The sequence below is a fragment of the Macrotis lagotis genome, chromosome 1 (assembly GCF_037893015.1).
Source record: "Macrotis lagotis isolate mMagLag1 chromosome 1, bilby.v1.9.chrom.fasta, whole genome shotgun sequence".
Classification (NCBI taxonomy): Eukaryota; Metazoa; Chordata; class Mammalia; order Peramelemorphia; family Peramelidae; genus Macrotis; species Macrotis lagotis.
This window is the reverse complement of record NC_133658.1, coordinates 876,960,436-876,984,946: the sequence shown is the minus strand read 5'-3', so window position 1 is coordinate 876,984,946 and position 24,511 is coordinate 876,960,436. Positions and strand designations below refer to the sequence as shown.

General features: G+C 46.3%; 1 protein-coding gene across 1 annotated transcript in view; it reads left to right on the top strand.

Moving 5' to 3' along the window:
- Positions 1–21,733: 21,733 nt before the first annotated feature.
- SPEN (spen family transcriptional repressor) overlaps positions 21,734–24,511 on the top strand; it is a 104,863-nt gene continuing 102,085 nt past the window's right edge. The window contains exon 1 of the mRNA XM_074218355.1: positions 21,734–21,867. Coding sequence (XP_074074456.1) covers positions 21,785–21,867 — 83 coding nt within the window. The 5' untranslated portion in view covers positions 21,734–21,784. The remainder of the gene's footprint in view (positions 21,868–24,511) is intronic.

The window sequence follows — 24,511 nt, the reverse complement described above, 5'->3', positions numbered from 1 at the left end:
GTTCAGGAAAGTCTTCCTATAGAAGATGAGACTTTAATTGGGTCTTGAAGGAAATTAGGGATGAGGAGGGAGAGCATTCCAGACATAGAGGGCCAGAGAAAATGACCAGAGCCAAGAGATAAAGCCTTTTGTGTTTGGAATAGCCAGAAGTCAGTGACTCAAAGACTACATAATGGGATATAAGGTATAAGAAAATGGAAAATGTGAAAGGGGAGTCAGGTTATGAAAGTCTTTGAACTCAGAATTTTATTTTTGTTTTTAGAGGTGATAGGGAGTCATTAAAGTATTGAGTATGAGAGTAATATGGTGTCAGATTTGAATTTTAGAAGAATTATTACTTTGATAACTCTGGAAGAGAATCAAAATATTCCCTACTAACTTGAAGATACCTGTGCAAATATATATATGTATATACATATATATTCGAATCTCAGAAGTATCAGGAATGTTCTAGCCCCTGTTTTTACTAATGAGGAAACAGATCCAGAGAAGTTTACTGTGATTTGCCCAATGTCATAAAATCAATTAGTTTGGGATTACCAGAATTGGGATTAGAACCAAGGGTTGCTGCAATCCAAGTCTCTATTCCACAGTTATCTTCCTTCTGTTACTTAATGCTTAAGTTTAGAGGGATGAAAATCTATTTATCATCTTCATTTCTAAATATATTCCCCTTGTTCTACCCAGGAAGTCATTTCTTAAAACAACAAAAAAAAAAAGATAACAAAGAAAGAGAAAACAGTTCAGGAAAACTATTAAATCATTAATGGAACACAACATGATTGTAAATTGTTGTTCAGTCTTTTTCCAGTAGTATCCTTGTGACCTCATTTGAGATTTTCTTGACAAAGATATTGATATGCCATTTCCTTCTCCAGCCCATTTTAAAGATGAGGAAACTGAGGTAAACAAGGTTAAGTGCCTTGCCCAAGGTCACACAGCTAGTAAATGTTTGAGGTCTGATTTGATCTCAGATCCAGTAGTCTATGCACTCACCATTATTTTAAAGACATACCCATTTGCAGAGGAATACTTCCAAACCAAGGTGGAGGAAGGCCAGTGGGTTGAATTGGAGTTAGTGGTGCAAATGAGTTTAATGATGTGCCAGGTCACTTCCAATTTATTGTGGAAGACCAGCTCTAGTAGGTAAGAGTTTACTTGTTTGAGAAAACAATAACTGTGAAGTTACTTGTGGAGTTGGTTCAGATGTGCTCAGTCCTCTGATGCTTAGCTTGATGGATCTCCATTGAGTTTGCAGCTCCATAGTCATTCAAGCATAGGTTCCTTGAGCCAGCCCTCCATTTTTTAGGTAACATAGTCTCCCAGGCAGGATAGTCTGACCTAAGGCTGTTTAGTCAGTCAGCCTTGCTCCATCCGGGTAAGAAGTTTGAATCACTGTTCTCCCAATAAATTGCCTCATGACTCAGGACTACACATTTCATTTCTCTATCTCTTATTTTCATCATCCCTGAATGAGGCCAGAAACCAGAGAAGGGTGGAGGCAATCAGATAAACTTAAGAACATGAAGATTTTCTTGGAAGCCTCACAAAATTATCTCTAAGCTAGAAGTAGTAACTCTTTGAGAGACCACAAGCTGAGAACTCCAAAAATGACCCTCAGATTGACTTGGAGAAGACCATTTGTCCTTCTTCAAGGAAATGGCCCAGGAGAGGTTTGAGAACCAAAGGGAAGAAGATCTCTAATAAAGGACCCTACATGAAAAAGCACACAGTGTCTCTTTGCATTTCCCCCAGAGAGATTGAGCTGATCTTGACAGAAGAAATACCATCCTTTCTTGGTGTCTGGAACCCAAACAGATCCTAGAACTGACATCTCAAGGGGCAGAGACATCCTCTTTATATGAGCACTCAGACACATAGAAGGGGTCTTAGAACTACTATCAAAATGAAAAACAAAGAAAAACAAACTGTCTTAACATAACATCAGTATGGAGCAATAAGTTTCAGTGATAAAGTACTAGTCAAACTGGTCAAGGACCTGCCAGGTGGCAAAGAGACTTACTCAGAACACAGAATGTCAGAGCTGGGAGGGTCCTTAGAACACAGAATGTCAGAGTTAGAAAGGACTTTAGATACCAATGTAATCCAACAACCTCATTTATCAGAATGGAAAACTGAGGTCTAGAGAGGTTAGGTCTGGGCACTACCTCTAACTTCTAGTCCAGGACCTTCCCCTATTCCACATTACTTTTCCATCCTTGGATAAGGGAGATCTGGTCCCTGGAAGATTTTTCTACATGTTTTATCAACAGTGAAGGAATGTTGTGGAAGACAATGACCACCCCAGCCCCCTGCAATTCAGGGCACCCTTCTAAAAGTCAAGGTTTAGGCAGTAGAGATTCTCCTAGAAGGAGGAAGGAGGATGGTTAGAGTGGGCACCATGTGGCTTCTCTGAGCTAATTCTACCTCCCTGGTTCTTTGGTTCCCAAAGTCAGCACACTAGATGGAAATAAGTTGATATCCAACTCTTTTCATTCAATTATTCTGAGTCCACAGAGCAGGCAGCTCCGGCTGAATCACAGTGAACTTGTATGAAGGATCATGACTGGACAGCTGGTTAATTTTTAACCAAAGTGATTAGTTTGTCCAACTGTGCTTCTCTTCTCTCACACTCGCTGCCCCTCTGTCTCCTATGATAAGAATGTTCTTGGGAGGGAAAGAGACTGGAAATTAATGGGAGGTGCCTGGGAGACCTGACCTGAATCATGCATCCTCTTTTCTCCTGTGAACCTTGATTTCCTCTTCTGTAAAATGAGGACAATAGTAGATGTACAACCTAGCTCAAAGAAGTTATAAAAACAGGAGCCATGATTCATTTATCCAGGATTCAGTTATCCAGGACCAGAAGAAGGAAACAAAAAGGCCCTGCGCTTTATTATATATGTGTGTGTGTGTGTGTGTATGTATATGTACATACACACACACACACACACACACACACACACACACATTCCCTGGGAGGCTGTTGTTATTGTCCCCCATGGACCATCAAATATCAATGGTGTCCATGGAGTTTTTTGGTGGACATACTGGAGTGGTTTGCCATTTCCTTCTCCAGACCATTTTACAAATGAAGAAAGTGACTTGTCTAGGGTCACACAACTACAAAATGTCTGAGGCTGGATTTGAACTTAGGTCTTTCTGACCTCAGATCCAGAACTCTATCTCCTAGCCATCTAGTTGGCTCCACCTTGGGAGTGGGTACTGTTATTATCTTCATTTTATAGATGAAACTCTGAGGCAAATAGGGTAAAGTGACTTGCCCAGGTCACCCAGCAGGTCTTTAGGACTCTAGACCTGCTACCCTTTCCATTGCACCATTACCTTACAATATTTGGAAGTGAAATGAACTGGGTTTTTTTTTTTTTAGGTTTTTTGCAAATGGGGTTAAGTGGCTTTTCCAAGGCCACACAGCTAGGTAATTAGTAAGTGTCTGAGACCAGATTTGAACCCAGGTACTCCTGACTTCAAGGCCAGTGCTTATCCGCTGTGCCACCTAACTGCCCCTGAAATGAACTCTTTCTGGAAGTTGTGGGTTTCCCTTTATTAGAGGAAACTGAAGCTAGAGGACTTGCCTGTAGTCACAGAGCTAGGAAGCAGCTAAGGCCAAAGTTGAACTCAGATCTCCCTGACTCCAGATCCCATGTTTTAAATATAGCACTCCCTCATTGTATCTACAAAATGAGGAGAAGTCAGGAGATGGGCCCATGGTCACTCTGCTGAAGTCTCTCTGGATTTAAAGGCCAACATTCTTTGTGTTCCCCTTCCCACCTTCCACCTCTATGGAGTGAGTGGGCTTATGTGATAAGGAGTCCTAAAAGGATGATAAGGGCAGAAAGTGTTTTAGAAATTCAAAGCTAAGGAGGGTCTTGGAACCTTGAATATTGTCTGGGAAATGGAAGATGTCTTGGGGCATTAAAATGACAGTAAGGAGGGTCATCTGGGACATTTCTTCTTGCTGCCAGTCAGAGGGAACTAGATCAGGACAAGGAGAGACTAATTTTGTTTTCTGGTTGAGCAGATTGGGTGGTATTCTCCCAACCAGAGAGAGGACTCTAAACCTAGGCAATGGAGAAAGGTGTAGCTACATTTATGGGCCTGTGTGAGTCGAGTCTGGGGACAGTGGGAATATTTGGTCATTCTATTTAGACGGGGATGTCTTTGAGTCCTTGTCATTCTCTGTGGGTTTCCATCTTCTAGGCTGTACAATGAGGGAATTGAACCCTAAAGAGGTCCAAGGAGAAGCATTCTGGGAGTATTGAAAACACACTGGACTTGAAGGTCTCCTGGCTCCCTGACCTCCTCCAAGAACCAGCTAAAATGCCTCCTTCTACAAGAAGCCTTTGTTAATTATCTCTAATTTATGTTTACATCTATCATTTATATACAAGGTCATTTGCATACATAGCAAGCTTTGTTGACTAGAGTCAGATGACTGGATTTGAATTGTGGGCCTGGCTTCACCATTGGATATATCAATCAACCAATAAATAAATAAATATTTGTTTATTAAGTACCTACTAAGTGCTAGAAAATGTACTAAGCCTTGGAGATATAAAAAGCAAAGGACAGTCCCTGCCCTCAGGGAGCTTACAATCTAATAGAGGAATCAACATACAAATAAATTGTGCACAAGAGAAACAGGAAACATTTTAAAGAAGAAAGGCATTAGAATTAAGAGGGGTTGGGGAAGGATTCCAGTAAAAGATGGGATTTTAGTTGGGGCTTAAAGGAAGCCAGAGGAGGGAGAGAATTCCAGGGAGAGAAAATGCCCAGAATCAAAAAATAGTGACTTGTTTAATGGAACAGTCATTGGGAGGGAAGAGTACTATTGGGGAGTATGGTATAAAAAGAGTGGAAAGGGGGCGGCTAGGTGGCATAGTACATAAAGCACTGGCCCTGGAGTCAGGAGTACCTGGGTTCAAATCTGGTCTCAGACACTTAATAATTACCTAGCTGTGTGGCCTTGGGCAAGCCACTTAACCCTGTTTGCCTTGCAAAAACCTAAAAAAAAAAAAATGACTCAAGTTACCAATTTGGGCCCTGGGAGGATGCTGTTGTTTTCAGGAATGTGGAAGTGAAGAAGAATTCCTTCTTGATTATGTTGAATCTAGGGGGCATAAATTTCTCTTTTGAAAATTTAATTTCAAATTGGCTCAAGCAAGAGGTCCACCATATTGTGTCTAGGCGAGAACATGGCATAATATGAGAGATTGCCTAATTCTCTCTCTCCATGGCCTTTTGATCTCTGTCCACATGGTTGATGGTTTATTCAGATGAGTTGCTTCTACCCTTGTTGCTCTTCCTCCAAATAAATGCTCTCTTCCAAACTACCAGCCTTGGTGTGATAGAAAGGAAACTGTACTTGAGAGTAAACAGAAAAAATATGGTACAATGGAAAGAGCCCTGGCTGTGGAGACAGAGAACCTAGATTCAAATTCTACCTCTAATACCACCTGTGAAAGTCACAATCTCCCTGGGCCTTAGTTTCTCCACCTTTAAAGTGAATGGAAAACACCAGATTTTCATTTCTGGCCAGAATCCACTTCTGATGCTCATCCCAGGTTCCTTCTCCCTTCCTCTGCTATTCAACTGTCTCCCTTTTATGTATTGTGTTTCCCTGCTAGAGTGGAAGCTCCTTGAGGGCAAGGACTTGTACCTGTGTTCCCAGCTTACTAAGTGCTTGTTGACTTGACCTGACTTTACTGAACAAGCAGCATTATTCTAATGCTCAACATGTTGCCACAGAAATATAGAGATTATAGATTGTGTGTGTTTAAACAAATTTCCCATCTAACCAGAAGGGAAAACCCAGAGGTCAAATGGTTGACTTGAGAAACCTAACTTTGTTAGAGGCACCCACATATGGTTGGTATTTAAGTCCTAGTGGGAGGAGTTGGGGAAAGAACTCAAGCCCCACCAACTCATAAATAGTAGTTTTAAATAGGTCAGTATGTCTGTAGCCATCCCACATGTTCCTTGCTCTGAATAGACTTAAGGATGACTCTCCATGCCTTAGTTTGACTATTTGGGGCTAATGGGGCTGTTGCCAACTTCCTCTATAATTACTATTTGCCAAGTGCTTTGAGACCCATCAGATTAGAGGTACCCTATGCAAGAGGCAAGGCAGCCCAGGCTTATTGATGCTACTGTTGCTGACCTGCTGTGGTTACTCTCATGGTTTCCTGTGCTGATGGGGAAGTTAGTTGTGACAGAATCCTGGAAAGGGGCCCCCTTAAACCCTCCAGCAGCACTCACCTCCAAGCAGAGAATGAACAAACTCCTACATCATGCCCAAGAGAGCTCCTGGAGGACTAATTAAGGAAACCCATATGCCACTTTCTGTTTGAAATGGGGGGGAGGATAGGGACTGGGTTTGCATTGCTCAGCAAATCACTAAGGTTTTCTGGGAATTCATCTGAGGAATCTTGAAAAGCCCCCCAACAGCAGGAGGAAAATGCTGGTAACACAATTAAGAATTCCCATATTGTATCACTTATAAAACACACTCATGGGAATCCCAATGGATTCTAAACACCTAATTCCCAGGAGTTTGATCAAAAAGCATCTTAGTGGGAGCTGGAAGATCAGGGTCCACTAACAAAGACTTGCAATTTTGACAGTGGCATGAATGGTTGTTCCAAGAACCCAGAGGGTGGGCAAATGGGCAAGTAGGCAAATGGCATGGCATGCTAGCCTCAGAGGAAGGAAGATCATACTGATTGTGTGACCCTGTCCCTTAACCCCTCAGCACTCCCAAGGAATAATTTAGGAGTTGCTTGGTATGTCTCTATACCTGGACTTCTTCTATATCAATGATTTGGGAGGTTAAGAACAACAAAAACCAGGACCACCTCAAGTAAGTCTTATTAAAGGCTACTATACCTAGCACTGCATTACTGTGCCTTAAGATACAAAGGGAAAAATGAACACAGTATTAATTTTTTTTTTTTTTTAGATTTTTCAAGGCAATGGGGTTAAGTGGCTAGGTAATTATTACGTGTCCGAGGCCAGATTTGAACTCAGGTACTCCTGACTCCAAGGCCAGTGCTCTGTCCACTGCACACCTAGCCACCCCCACAGTACTTATTTTCAAGGATCTCAATCTTCTTCATTGGAACATATGTTTGGATAAAATACAATCATATTTTTTTGGACTGGGGAAGGTGAAAGAAAAAAAAGAATCAGGAGATGAATGATGAAATGAAAAAACATTGGAAAAATGCCAAGTGTTGGGAATCTAAAGAAAAAGGAAGACAGTCCCAGTAGCTTATATTCTAATAGGGAGAGACAACTGATGGTCCAAATTTTGTGGGATTTCAAGAACGGTGGTGACCACCCTAGAATCAAACACAATATTCCAGTTAAAATAAGTTTTGCACACACTGAATTCAAGGTGTCTGTGAGATATCTACATAGAGATATCCATTAGGTAGTTGGAGATGCCTGAACTGATGTGGGCCTAGACCTGTTTTTTGTTTTTGTGGGGCAGTGGAGTTAAATGACTTGCCCAAGGTCACACAGATACTAAGTAAACAAGTGTCTGAGGCTGAATTTAACTTTTAGGCCCTCCGGACTTCAGGACCACTAGACCACCTAGCTGCCTTAAGTAGTACCCCAGTACTTACCGGATATGGGAGGTATCTACAAAGAAATGATAATGAACTTAAATAATTTTCTTCAAACCCTACCAACTTTGACAAATCCTTGGTTAAACCATAACTGGAATGTTGTGTTTGATTCTAGGGATAACGATTTTGGAAGGGCATTGGTAAACTAGGGGGCTTCCAGGTAGGCTAACTTGAATAGTGAAGGGGCTCTAGTCTATACCGTATGAGGTTCAGTGGAAGGAACTAGAAATGTTGAACCTGGAGAAGACTAAGTGGGATTGAGGGTATAGAGAGGGAATGAGAAGAAAAAGTAGTGGAATAGGGTACCAGTTTTCAAACATTTGAAGTGCTATCAGCAGAAAAACAATTAAAACTTGTTCTCTTAGCCCAGGAGCAAAGAAGCAAATTGAAGATTGATTTCAGGAAAAAAACTTTCTAATAGGCAGAGCTGACCAAAGTGAAATGAGCTGCCTTAGGAGGTAGGTCTCCTCACTGGACATCTGGAGAGAGACTGAAGTTGGCTTATTGAATAAATTGAGGGAGTTCTTGTTTGTATGTGGGCTGAACTTGGTGTTCTCAGAAGTCTTTTCCAGTTTTTAATTAGTTATTTCTTGAGAGAATATCTGTGCCCAGAGTCTCTGGAATGGATACCAATATAAAGTGTGCCACACAGGAACAATTTTCACTTTTCAGTGAATTGTGGCTTTTTAAAATTTGCTTGTTAGGCTAAGGTCTGCAGTTCTGAGTGAAGTTAATCATGGTTACAGTCCAATAATACCATCATTTATAGTAGAAGCAGAAGACTAAGAAAAAAATTAGACTTTTTCCCTTTGGCCTCAGAGGGCAACATGAGAGCAGTGAGTTGAAGCTGGGGGCAGATATAGGCTTGATGTCTGAATAAACTTCTAAAAGAGTTGTCCCAAAGTGGAATGAGTGGGCCCCTTCACTGGATGGCCATTTGTATGGTATGTTTCAGATCCGAGTTGGATTAGGCAGTCTTCCAACTTTTAAGTTTTTGTGATTCTGTGACTTACTGGAATGTTGACAAGACACTCTAGCATACCTCAGGGATCAAAAAGTTGGCAAAGAATCAAGAATTAAGGAAACCATCATCTGATTTCTGTTCAAGCCCCCTCAGATACCCATTATTTTCTCTAGACAAACCCAAACTGATGGGTTAAAGCACAATGCCAATTAGTACTATATGGCAAGTTTGATATTGAAAGGGGCAGCTGAGAAAAATAGTCTTCGCTCCATAGAGATCTAAGTATAATAATCCCGAGCTTTGGCCAACAGTTTCACATATGTACAATTGTCACTGAGGATAAAATGGTAGATGGGGATTGCTGAGGTCCAGGCCCAAGAAAAAGTAACACAGTAGATCAGAGTTTATTCCAGTCTCTGATGCTGTCTGTGAACCTAGGTAAGTCATTAAACTTGGTCTCATTTTTGCTTTTTTTTTTTTTAAATTTTATTTAAGCCAATGGGGTTAAGTGACTTGCCCAAGGTCAGACAGCTAGGCAATTATTATCTGAGGTTAGATTTGCACTCAAGTCCACTACCTTGCTGCCCCCTCTTATGTATAATGGTACCCATCTCCCATGGTGATTGTGAAGATTAAAGGAGATATTTGTAAAATATTTTGCAGGTCTTTCAAGTGTTATATAAATACTAGCTATTTTAAAGAGAAATCAAAACTACCAACATTAGGAAAGAGTGACAAAATTATCCCTATGTGCATATAGATATGAGTTTGTTTAGAAAATTGAATAGAATGACTATATGTATAACCTATCTACTTGCTATCTTAGGGTGGAGGGAGAAAAGACCAGAAGGGAAAAAAAACTTTACAAAAAATACTAAAATCTTTACATAACAAAATCCAGTAGAATCAGCAAAACAAATTGGAATGATTAAAAGCATTAACAAAGAGACAAAATAAATCCATAACATTAACATTTCTGTATAACTAGCAAAAATCAATAATCAAAAGAATCCTCTTAATATATTTAGTTACATAGAGATAACTGAGGACACTCATGATTTAAATACAATTAAGTTTATTGATCATGTTTGCAACAAATTTGAGAGAACTGATGCTAAAATTTGGTACCATAACAAATAAAAACAAATTTACACCATAAGTCAGTCTCTACAGAGTATTCTAACATCTTCAAAACAATTGGGTACTGGTTATAAAGTAGAGAAGCTTGGACTAGCTCACTGTGAGACTATTTCCCAATCCTGGGAAAACAACTCCTGGCCCATTTTATTTGCCAGGAGATGAGTGACATCATCTTCCTATAGGAGGGAGCAGCAAGGAAGGGTGTTGAGGAAGAACAAGGGTGGTTTGCTGGGACAACTGGAGCTGGAGAGCTGAATTGCAGTGCTGGTTCCAACACCAGCCAGGTGATTGTGGGCAGTCAGTTGGCAGTGGCACTGTGTTATTGGAAATTTTTTGACTTGATGGTTTAAAGAACTGGCTGAGACCTTTGAAAGGGAAAGGGGTGGAGAGATATTTAGAATGAAAATTCTAGTCCTTCAAACTTAGGAACTTCTTTGAACCTCTATCTCAGCTTACAAATGGTATAATACCACAGGATTCTGAAGAAACTAATTTTATACATACAACAGCCCTCATTATTTAAATTTTTTTTTTTTACCAACTTAAAACTTTATTCTTTTTCCTTTCCCCTCCAAATGAAAACCTTTACTCTATCTTGTACCAATGAGAGTCTACCTAAGTAGACCGGCAGATACATTCTTATTTGATTCTCAGAGTCACTCTCTGAGGTAGGTACAGCTATAGGAGGCTTGGGAGATGACTTGCTCATAGTCATACAGCTCTTTCTGATGAATTCAACCCCAGTCTCTCCTGAAGCCAAGTGTGGCCTTATTGTAAGTTAAATTTAGAATTTAAGAAATGGCAGCTAGCAACTGGGTTGGGGGTTTGAGACTTTCATATCTAGTTGACAATTTCTGTCCTATATAAATTAGAAAATGTTCTAAATCTATGCAAATGTTTAAAATATTTTGTTCTCATTTCAATATAGTTTCTTTTATGATCCTCTATTTTATGCATTTAGAAACATTCTAAGAGGGGAATCAGAGGTTCCACTAGACCAACAAAAGGGGTCCAGGACACAAAGTTGAAGAGCACTGGATTTAGACTATTATCCTTTCAGAGCACTAAATCAAAGAGAACCTGACTTGGTTCTTGATCTTCGAGCCTTGATCTTCATTTGACAAGCATTTATTCAACACCTTAAAAGCCTGCAAAATGCTTTCCTTATTTTGAGTCCCATAAGGAACCTGGGAGGCAGGTGTCAGTATTATTCCCACTTTATAAATGAGTAACATTACTTAGATGGAAAGAGATTAAATAAATAGCATAAGGTTACAGAGATAGCTCTTGCTTCCTAGGAGCTTAACAGGATTCATTGAGGCAATACTAAGTACAAAATGTACACAGGAAAGCAAACAGGGAAAAAGTTTAGTGGTAATTTGTCATTGAGGAAATCAGGTTAAGCCTAGACTTGAACTCTGAAGGAAACTGGGGACTCTTAAGAGTCATGTATTCCATTTTGAGGGACTGTCTATGCAAGATAGAATGCTGTATATGGGGAGCACAGTAGTGCTGGGAGATGAGCTGAGTGAACCAGCAATATCTTAGAGGCCTGGAGGAGTAGACTAGAGTCCAGTTGTGAAGGTCTTCAAAAGAAAAACTGGAAGCATATATTGTATTTAATCTCAAGGAAAGGGGGTGCTGCTTCTAGAGCAGGGGGATTTAAGGGTCAGAGGTGCAATTTAGGAATGTCACGATTGAAAGGACTGCAGATAGACCAATTAAAGTGATTAAGAACTCTTGGTTCCTAGTTCATCACTGGTCTCTATACTGTTATAGTTCCCATCAGAAATCTCCAATCCAATCATCTTGACCTCCCTCCATTAAGACCTTGGCTATTTGGACAAGTCTGTCCTACCTTATAGTTGGGGAAACAGACCCAGCTCTTTTAAAGGTTTTGGCCAAGTTCCCATAAACATGAGCAGCATCCCTTTCAGGTGTGGTTGGTTTGACATGGCCATTTAAAACTAGGGCATTTTATGGTGTTGAGAGCTATAATGCCATAATAATTATGTAGGCTCCATGTAATCTGTATGCCTATAACAGGATTTCTTTTGAGAAAGTTGCCCTTTGTACCCTCCTGCCTTTAGTGTCATGGAAACACTTTGCTTTCCATGGAAAATTTTCTACATACTCAGTGGTGGGGGTTTATAGTTCTCCTAAACAGTTCAAAATAAAGAAAAATGTTTAAAAATTCAATTTGAGACTTCACAGTATCAAATGTGGAATTTTCCTTTAAGAATGCACTGGGAAATCATTCTTTCCACGGCACCATCTAGTGAAGTCAAAAAGGAAATGAGATTTGCTTTCACCTAATGAAATAAATACTACTGACTATATTGTGCTGAAATTCTTGCTGGGTAGCCTAGTGGGTGGGTGGCTGGGGGAGGTGTCTCTGGGCAGGGTGCTTAACCCACAAATGGCTCAGCATTTCCTAAAACAGGAAAGCCAGATGAGTCTTTTTCGGGCTGGGAGTTCCTTAAACGGATATAATCAGAGAGGTAATTGTGTAAAACAAATGCAAGCAGATTGAAGGGGCTTCCCAGGTCCCTCTAGACATCTTTGAAAGGCGAGAGGAGAATCTGGCACTCAAGCCAATGGGCCTTTTGCCTTCAAGAGAAGCCACTTAGACTTGAGCCGCCAGCACTTCTGTCAACTTCCTGGGACACCAAAGCGTGTGGTGTGACCAAACAGTATTTAATAGATTTCTGCTATGTGCCAAGCACCAAGTACACAAAGTGGCCCCCCATCCCCCTCAACTCCTTTTCCTTAGAACATTTGATTTCCAGAATTGGAATTCTGCCCTTTTTGAGCACATTCGATAGCAAAACTTCCGACTTTTGATGGCAAGGACCACCCTTGGGAACTCCAACGAAGGTCAAAGGCAGAGAGGCTTAAAACCACGGGTCAAAAGGGATTTTAGTTCATGTCAGAAGTCTATCTCCGGGCCAGTCCGTAAAATAAAAATCCATCGTAGGGCTTTAAAAGCTGCGAAACGCTCTGTGTAGTCTTACTGGATCCCCACGGGCCCCCTGAGAAGTACGAGGCGGACATGACACGGAGCCCGGGGCGCAAGGAGGGAGCCCAGTGTTTTCCGCCCCGGCTGCCCTGGCAGAGGGAGACGTCATGCCGCAGCCACCCGCCCCTAGCAAGGCCCCCGCAGCGTGCGGCCCGGCGCCCGGCCCGGCGCTCTCCTGGCCCAGGTCGGACCGAGGCCTCCAGGGCCAGTCCCCCCGACCTGGGCCAGGCCAGCGCGGGCCGATCCGCGGGGGCTCCTTCCGGGTCCCTTCCCCTGGGGGCCGCACGTGGCCCTCGTGGCCCTGGGGCAGGGGACAATGGCCGCCCCGCCCCCTCCCGAACAAAGGCTCCGGGCGGCCCCGCCCCGCCCCCGCTCCTTCCCACGCCCGCGGCCGGGCGCTCCCCGGGGGCTCCTCCTCCCCTCGCCCCTCGCTCCCCTCCCCTTCGCCTCCACAAAATGGCGCCGGCACGCTCCGGCACTACAAAATGGCGCCCGGCGGGGCCCCGGAGGCCGCGGCCCGGCGCCTTCCCCGCCTCCCGGGCGCCCGGCGCCCCGCGCGGCCGTCCGGCGGCCCGTCCCGCACGCTTGGGGGAGCCGGCGGGGCGAGGGGCGGGCGCCGGCGCTCACGGCGGAGGCCAAGGCCAAGGCCAAGGCCCCGCCGGCCGTTAGGCTTCCCCGGCTCCGACTCTTGCTTTCCAGAAGCTTCTCAGGGAAACTCAGCCAAAAACCATAACAAAGCCCCCCAAAAACCGGCCGCCCGGCTGGCCCGGGCCGCCGCCGCCGAGCCGCGCAGGCGCGGCAGCCTGGCTGGGGGAGGGGCCGGGAGCGTCGTTTCCACCGCTTCTCCCGGAGCTCCCCTCCCCCACTTTATTTTGTTTGCCGCATAGCCGCGCAGCCGCGGTGGGGAGCTTCCGAGCCTGAGGCCGCGGGGGTGGAGGAGGGGCGCGCCTGCGCTCCGGGGCCAGCCCAGCTTCTCTGCACTCGCGCGACGGCGGCGGCGGCGGCGGCGGCGGCGGCGGCAGCGACAGCGGCGCCTTCTCCTCGGCTCGCCGGGCGGCCCTACCTCGGTTTCCTGTGCTTGTAGCTCTATAACGCGGCGGCCCGCGCGGCCCGGGCCGCCTGCCTCGTCGGGACTGGATGTGGACGCCGGCCGGGAAGGGAAGGGGGCTGTGGAGCCGGAGCCGCGCCCGGGAGAGGCGGCGGCTCGGCGGGCGTGGAGACCGCGGAACGGGGCTGCGGTCGCCGTGGCAACGGCCGTTGGCGCACCCCCGGCTCCCGGGCCCAGTTCTGTCCCGGCCCCCCCTCCCGCGCCTTGGGAGCGTGACGGAGGGCACCGATCGCCCGGTGACACTAAAAACAAAAACAAAAACAAAGCCCCAACCCAAAGCACCGCCACCTTCCCGGGCCTGGGCTCCCGGGGCCAGAGTCCAAGTTCACCTTGGGAGGGGAGGCGGCCCCGCCCGAGCCCCCCCACCCGCGGCGGCTTCACCCAGGAGGCCCGGCCTGGGGCGGGCGCCTTGAACACCGTCCCTGCCCCCCAGGCCGGCGGCCCAGCCCACGTTCGGGGTTTCCAGAAAGCCAGGACTTGGGCCTGGGAGGAAGCACCAGGCGCCTTTGCTAAGAGCTTGACACGTCACTGCCCGTTGGCTGTTGTGTGAGGCGGCACAGGTGTGTGCGCGTGTGTGTGTGTGTGTGTGTGTGTGTATGTATGTGCGTGTGTGTGTGTGTGACAGGCAGGCCAGCCCCGGCCCCCCGAGCCCAGGCCCCGGGCCCCCGAGCCCTCTGTACCGGAGCGTCCCTGCGGGAGGGGCCCGGCCCCGCAGCAGTGGTGGCGGAGAGCACCTGGACTGGAGCTGCCCAGGGCGGGAAGCGCCCCCCCAGGCCTGCTTCACCGCACGGAGCAAGGGCAAACCACTTTGGGATTAAACGCCTCTCGTGCCTCGTTTTTTAATGTGGGATTTGTGACTCAAATGGGCCGTTCTGAGCTTTGTTTTTTTAACTAAAGTATGCGGCGAGGCCGAGGACGCTAACAGAGTTCTCCAGGGAGCACAAAATACAGATGAAGAAGGCTCTTTAGAAATTTTGGAATGGAGGCTGTTGGACCGGTTTGGGGATGTTTTCCTTTTTCATTTTTTTAAAGGAAAAATCACTGAGTAGTAATCTAGTATTTCTCAAATGAAATCTTAAAGTAGGCTCCGTTTTTTAAAATGGAGCTATTTTCAAAAACCACATTCTAAAGAATACTTAAAACTTGTGAATGTGCCTTTTTATTTGTATGTGTATTTAATACTTTATCCAGAAATACTGAAATTGGATTTTTCTTTGCCATTAAATAAAATATTGTCTAATTTAGTAGAGGCATGGTCATTTTCTTTTAAGTTTGAAAGGTTCCAAGTTTTTAAACAGAATATTCCAGAAATTATTAATACTATTACCAATCTGAAGATGGAGTTCATTAAAATTTTTTATTGCGTTAATGAAAAAACAAAAACAACTGGAAATTTGTTTCTGTTTTTGTTGTTTTGGGTTCCTAGTGTCTAATACAGTACTTAATACATAGTATTTACTTAGTAAATGCTTCTTAAATTGAAATATTGAATCTCCAAATTCTTTTTTTCATAGCACAACTTTTTCTGCTTAAATTCTCTTCAATGTTTTGCTGGACCTGTGATCATAGAAGTCACAAAAGGAGCTTTAGATTTCTGGGTCAAATGTCTCTAGCCTTTGCCAGGTTCTCAGTACATTTTAGTGAGAATGAATACTATTGAGATAATATCATTTGCAGTGGGATGTGTTTCTCAGAATTCATAGGTAGTCACTATATAGTAAATTTTGTTTACTTTTGCAGTAGTTCAAAAGTTCATTTCATTTTAGCCCATGGAGTCAGGTCTCAATATGATTCAATGTTAAGGTGAGGATCTTTGCCCCAGTAGTTAATTTTTGTTTGAGTTTTTGGAGTGTGCTATTTTGGAATTAGAACTTAGATGAATTCTTCAAATGAACTCTCAGATCTTGCACATGTGTGAGGGATGAGAGAATTTAAACTGATATATGATTTTTGAAAGAATCTTCATCTAATGACTTTAAATGTAGCTGTTGTTAGATACCTAGGTATCAGGTTAGGATGGTAATATTTTCTGCAATGTAATGCACAGGTTATTTTACTGGTCAAGAAAAATGCTAGAACCATTAAGAATGTATTTAAAAAATTAAAGCAGGTTACTATTTATTTTTTTAATAATTTCCCAGTATTCTTGGAAGGATGATTGATTTAAATCATTTTGCAGAATGATTTAAGGGTCTCTGTAGATCAGCTGTTAAAAAAAACCTTTCTAGATATTAGAAGTTTTAGCAATTTATTCATAAATCAAAGGACTCATCTATATATGAGATTTAGGGCTGGAAGAGGAACCTTAGAGGAAATATGGATCTTTGAACCTCATTTTATTGATAAGGACACTGAAACCTAGAAGAGTTGAGAGGTTGCCTAAGGTTACAAAGGTAACAATTGACAGAGGCAGCAGTTGAACCCATTTTTGTTTTTACTATACCACTATGCATAATTCCTTCTGGATCAGTCTTCTGTATCAATATTATTATTCTGTTGAATTGAGTGAAACTCCCTTTTATGTCCTTTGGAAATAGCAAGAAGTCAAACAGCTTTCAAAGTATATAGCTTCTGATAACTGACTTTTTTGCTGTTCTCAAATGAAGTTGTTTTATGTAGATATTGTAGCAGGAGAAGGAAAAGCTTACAATTTCCATTGATTTGTGGCTGTAAAGTGTTCTTACATAAGTATGAGAACTTTTTATGCTTTGAGTTTTGACAGTCTGAGAGCTTTTTTGATCTAAGTGTTCTATTTATTGCCTACAATGGAGGGGCTGTTTGATCTGGAGCCCTAAGAGTGATTCCTGGCTCTGACCTCTAGCAGCTGTGGGATACTGGGCAAATCACTAGCTCTCCTTGTGGCTTAGTTTTCATATCTGTAAAATGACAATGATAATAATAATGTGCTATCCAACTCATAGTGTTGAGGAAAGAAAAGGTAAAAGTTAAAGAGCTATGTAAATTGGAGCTGCTAGTGTTATTTAATATTGCATACATAACATGTCATCTTTAAGAAGATATGCTTGCTTTGGAATTTAACAAACATACTGTGAAAAAGATGAATTTCAGTAGGTTAGAGAAGGAAAGAAGCTCATTTATGAATGTATCCAGATAGCAATATTTGTAATCACTTCAACAAATTTATTAAACTATTAGTACTTAGGTACATCATTGAAGCTACAAAGACAAAATGAAATTTTTGCTCTCAAAGACCTTTAATTCTATTGGAGATGGTGGTGGTAGATGGTAAACAACATAAAAGCAGGTAATATAATTTGAGAATACTAACAACTAGGAAGGAGAAAACTGAGTTGAACCTTGAACTTTTCAGAGGTGGAAGTGAGGAAGGACTCTTTAAATGTATCTGTTCACTATTCTGTACCTTTGCTTAAGGACTGAGGCATTGATTGTATCTGCTGTGGTAGCTCAGTAGCACTGGAATCAGGAGGGGGATGCCTAGAGGCTTTCACCAACTGTGTTTCCATATGTGTGAGTGAACTCTCTGAGCATGCCCAGAATCCTAAAGACAGTAAACATTCTGTGGGGGAAAAAAAGATGCTTAAAAACCAGTATTTTAGAAATTTCCTTTTGCAAATGGCTGTTTTTAGGCTCACCTTCCTAAATCATGCACAATACTCAAATGAGGAAACAAAGTTCACTGTCCATTTATCTTACATGAAAGAGATCACACATCCTGCTTCCTGACTTTTTTTTTGTTTTAAAGACATCAATTATTCTTTAAAATAAATATGATGATGTCAGAGATGGACAAAAAGCATGTTATCTTTTTTTGTATATTTTTAAAAGAATTCTTTTGAAGAATTATTCTCTTGTTACAAGAGTTAGGAAAGAGAAGAGGCCTGGCCAGTATCTCCTGATTCATTGCCAATAGACAGAAATAAACACTTGCTTTGGGGTTTTGCAAAATACCCTGGATAGAGCACTTTTAAAGTTTTTTAAGGTTGTGAAAACATCACAAATAAGATTAGTCCCCAATTACAGAACCTGACTATACTTCATTTTTCAATAATCACTGCACACTGATTTGAACTGGTTTGATAATGAAAGTGCTTAGACATATAAGCATATGTATGTGCATGCATCCATCCTTTGCTTTTACAAGTTTTAATGAAATCTTTTGTTTCTTACATCATCTTATTTATCCTCAGTCTCCTCCTTCCTCTCAGAGAACCATTCCAAATAACAAATAGTATTATTAAAGAGGAAAAAAAATTAAGCACAACTGATTAATACATGGGAAAAAGTCTGAAAGATGGTCATTGTGTTATACATGGGGTGTGTGTAACCACTTCCATGAAGGGGGTATTGTTGACAGTATTATATCTTTTTAATTTGAATCCTGCTTGTTATTTATAATTTTGCTACACTCACTTGTGATTTTTTTTGTTTTAGGCTCTGCTTACTTCAGTCTGCATCAGTTCATATAGATCTTTCCATGTTTCTCTATAATTTATCATGCATTTCTTAAAGTGCAGTAAAATTCTGTTTCGTTCATCACCATTTATTTAACCATGTCTTAGTAAATGGACACCTACTTTGTTAAAAACCTGTACATCATTCACATTTTTTTAGATGTATAGTTTTTTTTTCTGAATTGGAAGTTTCTCTAGTCCCAATACCAGCATAAGATGAAATTTTTCTTTCCAGTAAATTTCCTTAATTTAGACTAATCTGATTAATATTCTGTTAAAGGGGCACCTTTTTGTTCTCAGAAACAATAAGCTATTTGTTTTGCTCAGTCCAGAAAATCTATCTGTTTAGACTCATATCCTTTAATAACATAAACTGAGAATTATTTCAGTAATCCTAAATTAAGAAACATGTAGATTTGGCTTGTAAAAATTAACATTTTGTTTCTATAACTATTTTTGGAGGCCACTGAAAAGGGAATTTTCTAACAAGTATACCAGTTCGAATAACTGAGGGTTCAAAAGGAGTTTTGTTGACTTTAAATTTAAATTATTAAACAAATTTCTTTTAATTGATGGACTTTTATCTAGTTTAGACCAAAGATGGTTTGTTGTCTCCTTTTGACACTTGGCTGTCAATTATGCTGATATCATACATTCATTTTCAGACTGACAGTCAAGGCTCTCCTTTCACCTAACAGAAGAATAGTCAAAAGAACAATTAAGAATATTTGTAACTTCAAATAAAATTTTAGCAAGTTTCTTTTGTGTGCAAAAGGACACAGGGAAATGGATTCTTGCCAGAAGACCTTTAGACTAATCTCTGAGTGTTGTAGGTTTCTCTTTGTTATGAATATGTTTTTAATTTCACTGTGTTGTTCTTGAATCCCCAGGAAAGTAAATGGCTCTAAATTGGTTTTTCTCTTAGATATTCTTTTTGTTTCTCCATTTTAGATTTATAAATGTACACAAAATATCACAATTTATCATCATCAACACTTATGTATTGTGTTCTCTAACTGGTAGGAAGGAGTAAATACTAGGCTTTTCCTTTTTCTTTGCATAATTACAGGATAACATTTTTTTGAGCCTTACCAAATTCTATGTCACTTGCTTTAAAAAAAAAATCCGTTTCTTGATGCTTTCTCTCCATGTGATGCTTTGGTGTTTCTGAGAGATTTATAACTATATCTTTACTAGATTTGTATGAGTAATTTGCATCATTTCTTCAAATGTGCCTTGGCCTGTGGTTGCTTATATGAAAATTTATGCTTCTTTGGAAGAGTGCAGTTTCAATCTCACCAGCTGCCATCTCATGTATTGTAGGCCCAGTGCTGTCAAAGTCAGAAAAACAGGGACCACTACACTGTACTGAAGGATCTCTGAGGGAGTGCCTGGTGACTTAGTTTAAAACTATAATATTATCAATGTTTTATTGTATTTTACATTTCATTACATATTTCTCAATTAGAATTTAATCCTGTTTGGGTCCTATGAGGCTATTTGACATCTCTGTTATTGTCCATTAAAGTTTCTGTAATAGTTTACTGTCTTTCAGTACTGTCTTTTTTATTGAAATGTTCTGGTACAGAAATGACTTGTATTTGTGCCCAAACCTAAATCTCAAAGCAGTCTGTTTTCCCTTTTCTCCTCTATTACACAGGAGCAGATCTTCTTAGTTCTTTCACTGACAAAAACTCCCATTTCATTCTGTGGGACTTTTGTTTGTGGGAGGACAATGGAATTGGCCCCTAAGGGTGGCACTGTTTTATGTTTCTGTCCATTATATTATGAATGAATGCTACTGCTGTGGTTCTTTGTGATTGTTTTCACTCCCTAGACCTCCCTTTTCTGTCCCTTCCTCTAAAATAAGCAGGGGGAAAAAAATGGCTGTTAAAATAGAAAATGGAAACCACACACTTGGAAAACTCCTCCACGGGGAAAATAAACCTGTCATATCAGTCGACCTTCAGTTTGAAGAATTTACAAGTAACTTGTTAAAATCCCAAACCCAATTTGATAGAAAGAAGCAACCAAGTTGGCAAGGCAGCTTATCGTGTCCTGTGATCGCTGCTTCGGCGTATTTGTTGACTGTAGCTGGCAAGTGTAAGATGGGAGGCCTTGCTGAGCCCTGGCGTGTCCTCAGAGAGAGGGGGGAGAGGTCGGTGGATCCAACTCGTGGAGGCAGCTTCTTAAGAACAGTGAAGAGTGCAGGAAGAAATTGGAGTCCAGTTCGACGCTTTTATTGCTCCTTAACTCAACCATTCAATTATTTTATGATGAAGACAAAGTACCAACTGCATCTGAAGCTTGAGCCACTGGGGAAAATGGGGAGGTTCACTTGACTATACAACACAATCGCTGGCTTGTTGTGGGAAACATTTTCCTCATCAATGAGTTTTATTCTCTGCCTATGCGGAAAATAAAAAAAGATTTCAGGTTGTGAGAATTTAACGCGTATGCGTTAAAAAAAAAAAAAGTCCAGCCCAAAGCGCTTTCCAGAGAGCTGCCGGGGGATCTGGGGTAACGCTGGGCCCCACTTCGAAGCGGACGTTCCCGTGGGCTCGTCCGCGGCTTCTGGGGCTCCGTCCTCGGCGGGGCTCGGCGGTCCTCGTGGCACCACCCGCCGGCGCCGTCCGCGCAAGCTGCCGGGGAGCCCGCCGCCTCGGGGGGTCTCTCTCCCCCTCCGCACCCCGACCCGGGCTCCCCGGGCTCCCCGGGCGCGCGGCGGCGCACTGAGGGAGTGGCCGGCTCGCGGCGCCGAGCCCTCCCTCCCCTCCCGCGCGCGCCTCCCCGCGCCTGCGCAGCCGGCCAGAGTCCGGGCGGAGTCGAGGCTAGACTGGGCGCGCACCCGCCGCCGCGAGCAGAAGAGCGGGCGGGCGGGCCGGCGCGCGCGTGCGCCGGTGGGAAGCGTCCGGACTCGGGCAGGCTGCGAGCTCCGCCGTCGACGCCGTCGGCGTGGGGCTTCGCCCCTCCTCCCGCTCCCCCTCCCCCTCCCTTTCCCCCTCCCCCTCCCCTGCCCTCCCTCCCGCCCCCCGGAGCCGCCAGTGCGCATGCGCCGCCGCAGCGCGAGGGTCGGGTGCGAGTGTGTGGAGGAGCCAGAGCGGAGCGGGGAGTCCGGAGAGTCAGAACCTGGGGGAGAGGAATGGTGTCTGCACGGGGGGGAGCCGGAGGAGCCGCCGCCGCCGCCGCCGCTGCCGACGCCGCAGCCGCCGCCGCCGCCGCCGCAGCTGCCGCCGCCGCCGCAGCTCCCGCTCCGGCTCCGGCTCCCGCTCCGGCTCCCGCTCCCGCTCCCGCCTCCCGGGGCTGAGGGTCCCGCACGGAGCCGGGGGGGCAGGACGAGGAGGAGGAGGCGGAGGAGGAGGAGGAGGAGGAGGCGGCGGAGGAGGAGGAGGAGGAGGAGGAGGTGGCGGAGGAGGGGGAGGCGGAGGAGCCGCCGCCGCCGGAGCCGCCCCCGGGCCGCTGCCCAGCATGGTCCGGGAAACCAGGCACCTCTGGGTGGGCAACTTACCGGAGAACGTGCGGGAGGAGAAGATCATCGAGCATTTCAAACGGTGAGTGAGCGAGCGAGCGAGCGAGCCCGCCGGCTCTTCCGCCCGGGCCGGGCCTCCCCGGGCCTCCCCCGGCTCCGAGCCGGCCCGGCCCGCGGAGCCCGGCCCGGGGAGCCCGGCCCGCGGAGCCCGGCCCGGGGAGCCCGGCGGGGAGGGCGCCCCGCCCCCGGCCTGCCCGCTGCCGCCGGCGGCCCCTACCCCCCCCCCCCCCAGACGTGCAGCCCCCCGGGCCGGGCTCCTCGGGCCAGGGAAGACCGGGGAGCCCGGCCCGGCCGCCCGGCGCACTCACCTGCTGGCCCCGGGGCCTCCCCGCGCCCCCGGCCGTGGGAAGCGCTCCTCCTTCCAGCCCTCTCCCCACCCCCTACCCCCAACAATCCTCCTGGACTCCACGATGGGAAACTCTGGAGTCGCATAGCAACTCCTGCCGCCGCTGCTGCCGCTGCCCCCGCCGCTGCTCCGGGCTCCACTCGTGGACTCCACTCGTGGACTCCGTGGACCTTATCTCTGCCTCTCCCAAAGGGCTTTTGTGCCAAAGGAAGACTTTGGTAGGGTGGAAGAAGCTGCTAGCCGGTTGGGAACCTTTTACGTGGAAGATATTAATGGAAATGGAAAACCTGAATCTTTTATCGGGGAGCTCGATGCCTGGAAATAACAGCCGCTGCTTCCTTCCCTTTCCCCATTTTCTGCCTTCTCCAGTCCCGAACAAGGAAGCAGACTGGTGGGATTTAAATGGTTGCAGTGTAAAATCCTTTAATTCTTTGGAAGAAGTCGACCTCCCGTAGGATGTTGGTCTGCAAGACAGCTCTGGGGTTTCTCCTACTGCAGGCGGTGCTGGTAGCCTTGGTTGCATGTTTAGACTTAAGTCTGGTGGTTTTGGCTCCACGGCCACCTTAGATGGCTAAAGAGAGGCCTGGCTCGGATGAGAAGATCGCGGTCCGCGCTCCCTAGAGTTGTGTTTGTTAACTAGCTAAAGGCTGCTTTTATTGCACGTTTAATTGGGCAGCCAGCATTTTACCAGCTCTCTTGTTTGTGAGAGATCCAGGAACTGTAACTGCCGGGAGCCTGGGAGCCTGGTATAAGACGCGCGATTTGCATCGCCAAGCTGTTTCGGTGAGGAACACCGCACACACTTGGAGATTGTCTGGAAGGAACCTTGCCAGTGCAGATTTCCAAGACTGTTGGCGCCCCCCCCCCTTCTTCTGCATTCTTAGATCTCTTAATCCTTTCAGCCACTGTTTAGGGTTAGCCAGTGTAGGAAAATTGTGCAGCGTCCTGGGGAGTGAGTCACCATGGGAAAAAGAGAGCTCATGCTCGCACATGAGCAGCTCGGAGCAGGAAATGGAAGCGGCCCGGCCGAGAGCCGCTGGGTGGCTTGTAAATGGAGGCTCATTGATTATTGGGTGGCTGCCGCCGCTGCCCGGGGCCGAAATCTCCCCCGGGAGCGCGCCCAGGCGCGCCCCCGCCTGTGAAAAGGAGCCGTGGCCAGAGAGGCCGCCCCTCTACTGCTGGGGGGCCCCGGGCCTGCGGCGCTGGCGGGTGGGGGGCCGAGCCGACCTGCTCCCCTAGGCCCTAAGGTTGGGCCCCGCTTGGGCCCTGGGGGTCGGCTCCGGGGCCCAGGCCCGGCCCCGCCGCCTCCCCTCGTGGTTCTTGCCCGGAGGCCGGGGGCCGGGAAATGCCCGGGGCCCCGGGGCCAGCACGTGCCCGGCCGGCTCGGTGGAGCGGCCGTGCGGGGCCTGAGGGCCGGGCCGGGCCGGGCGGCCGCGGCTCCCCCGCCGGCCCCGGGCGGGCGAGCGGGCGCCTCGGGATGGCTCTAAAATGGCGGCGGCCCCAGTTTACGTGGGAAACGGCGGAGCTGCCGCGCCGCGGGGGGCGGGGAGGAGGGGGAGGGGTGGGAAGCGGGGCGGCTGCGGGCCCTGCCCAGGGCCGCCCCCCGGAGCCCCCCGGCCCGGCCCCGCCGCTCGGGCACGCGGGACAGCTGGGGGGCGATCAGTAGCCGCCCCCCCCCCCCCCCGGCTCGTGGGCGCCGCTGGGCCAGGCGCGGCCGGGGCTCCTGCCTTTGTTTCCCCCGGCGGCTTTCTGCCGGGCCGGCCCGGGCCTCCCTTGTGTGGCCCTGGCCGCGGTTCGGCCCCACAGACCCCTTTAAAAGGCAGGAGCTGCGCGAGAAGCCTACGGCCCCGCGAGTGTCCTACCGGACCCGGGCAGCGGCGGGGGGGGGCTGCCCGGGGGTCCCCGCCGCGCCCCCGTGGGTGTGAGGCTGGGCTGGGCAGGCCTGCGGCGAGCCCCCGCCGGCCCGGGCTTCCTGGTCGCCGCACAATAGAGCGCGGCCTCCCTTTGTGGGGGAAGGGCCCGGCCCGGCCCCGGCCGCCCCGCCAGCGCGGCCTCCCGGCCCGGCCCGCGCCGAAGCTCCCCCCGGGCCGCCGCCGCCGCCGGTGTGCCCGTCTCCCCCCGGCAGACCCGAGGAGGTTCCCACCCCTCCCCCAGCCTGGAGAGCCGAGCCGAGGATATGCAAAGAGGCTGAATTCCTCTCCCTGGCTGGAAGGATTCTCCAATTCTCCAAAGATGGCCCTCAGCCCAGGAATTCGGGGAACAGGCCTTTTTTTGGCGGGGGGGGGCACTCGGGCCTCTCCCCCTCCCCAGTTAAAAGCAC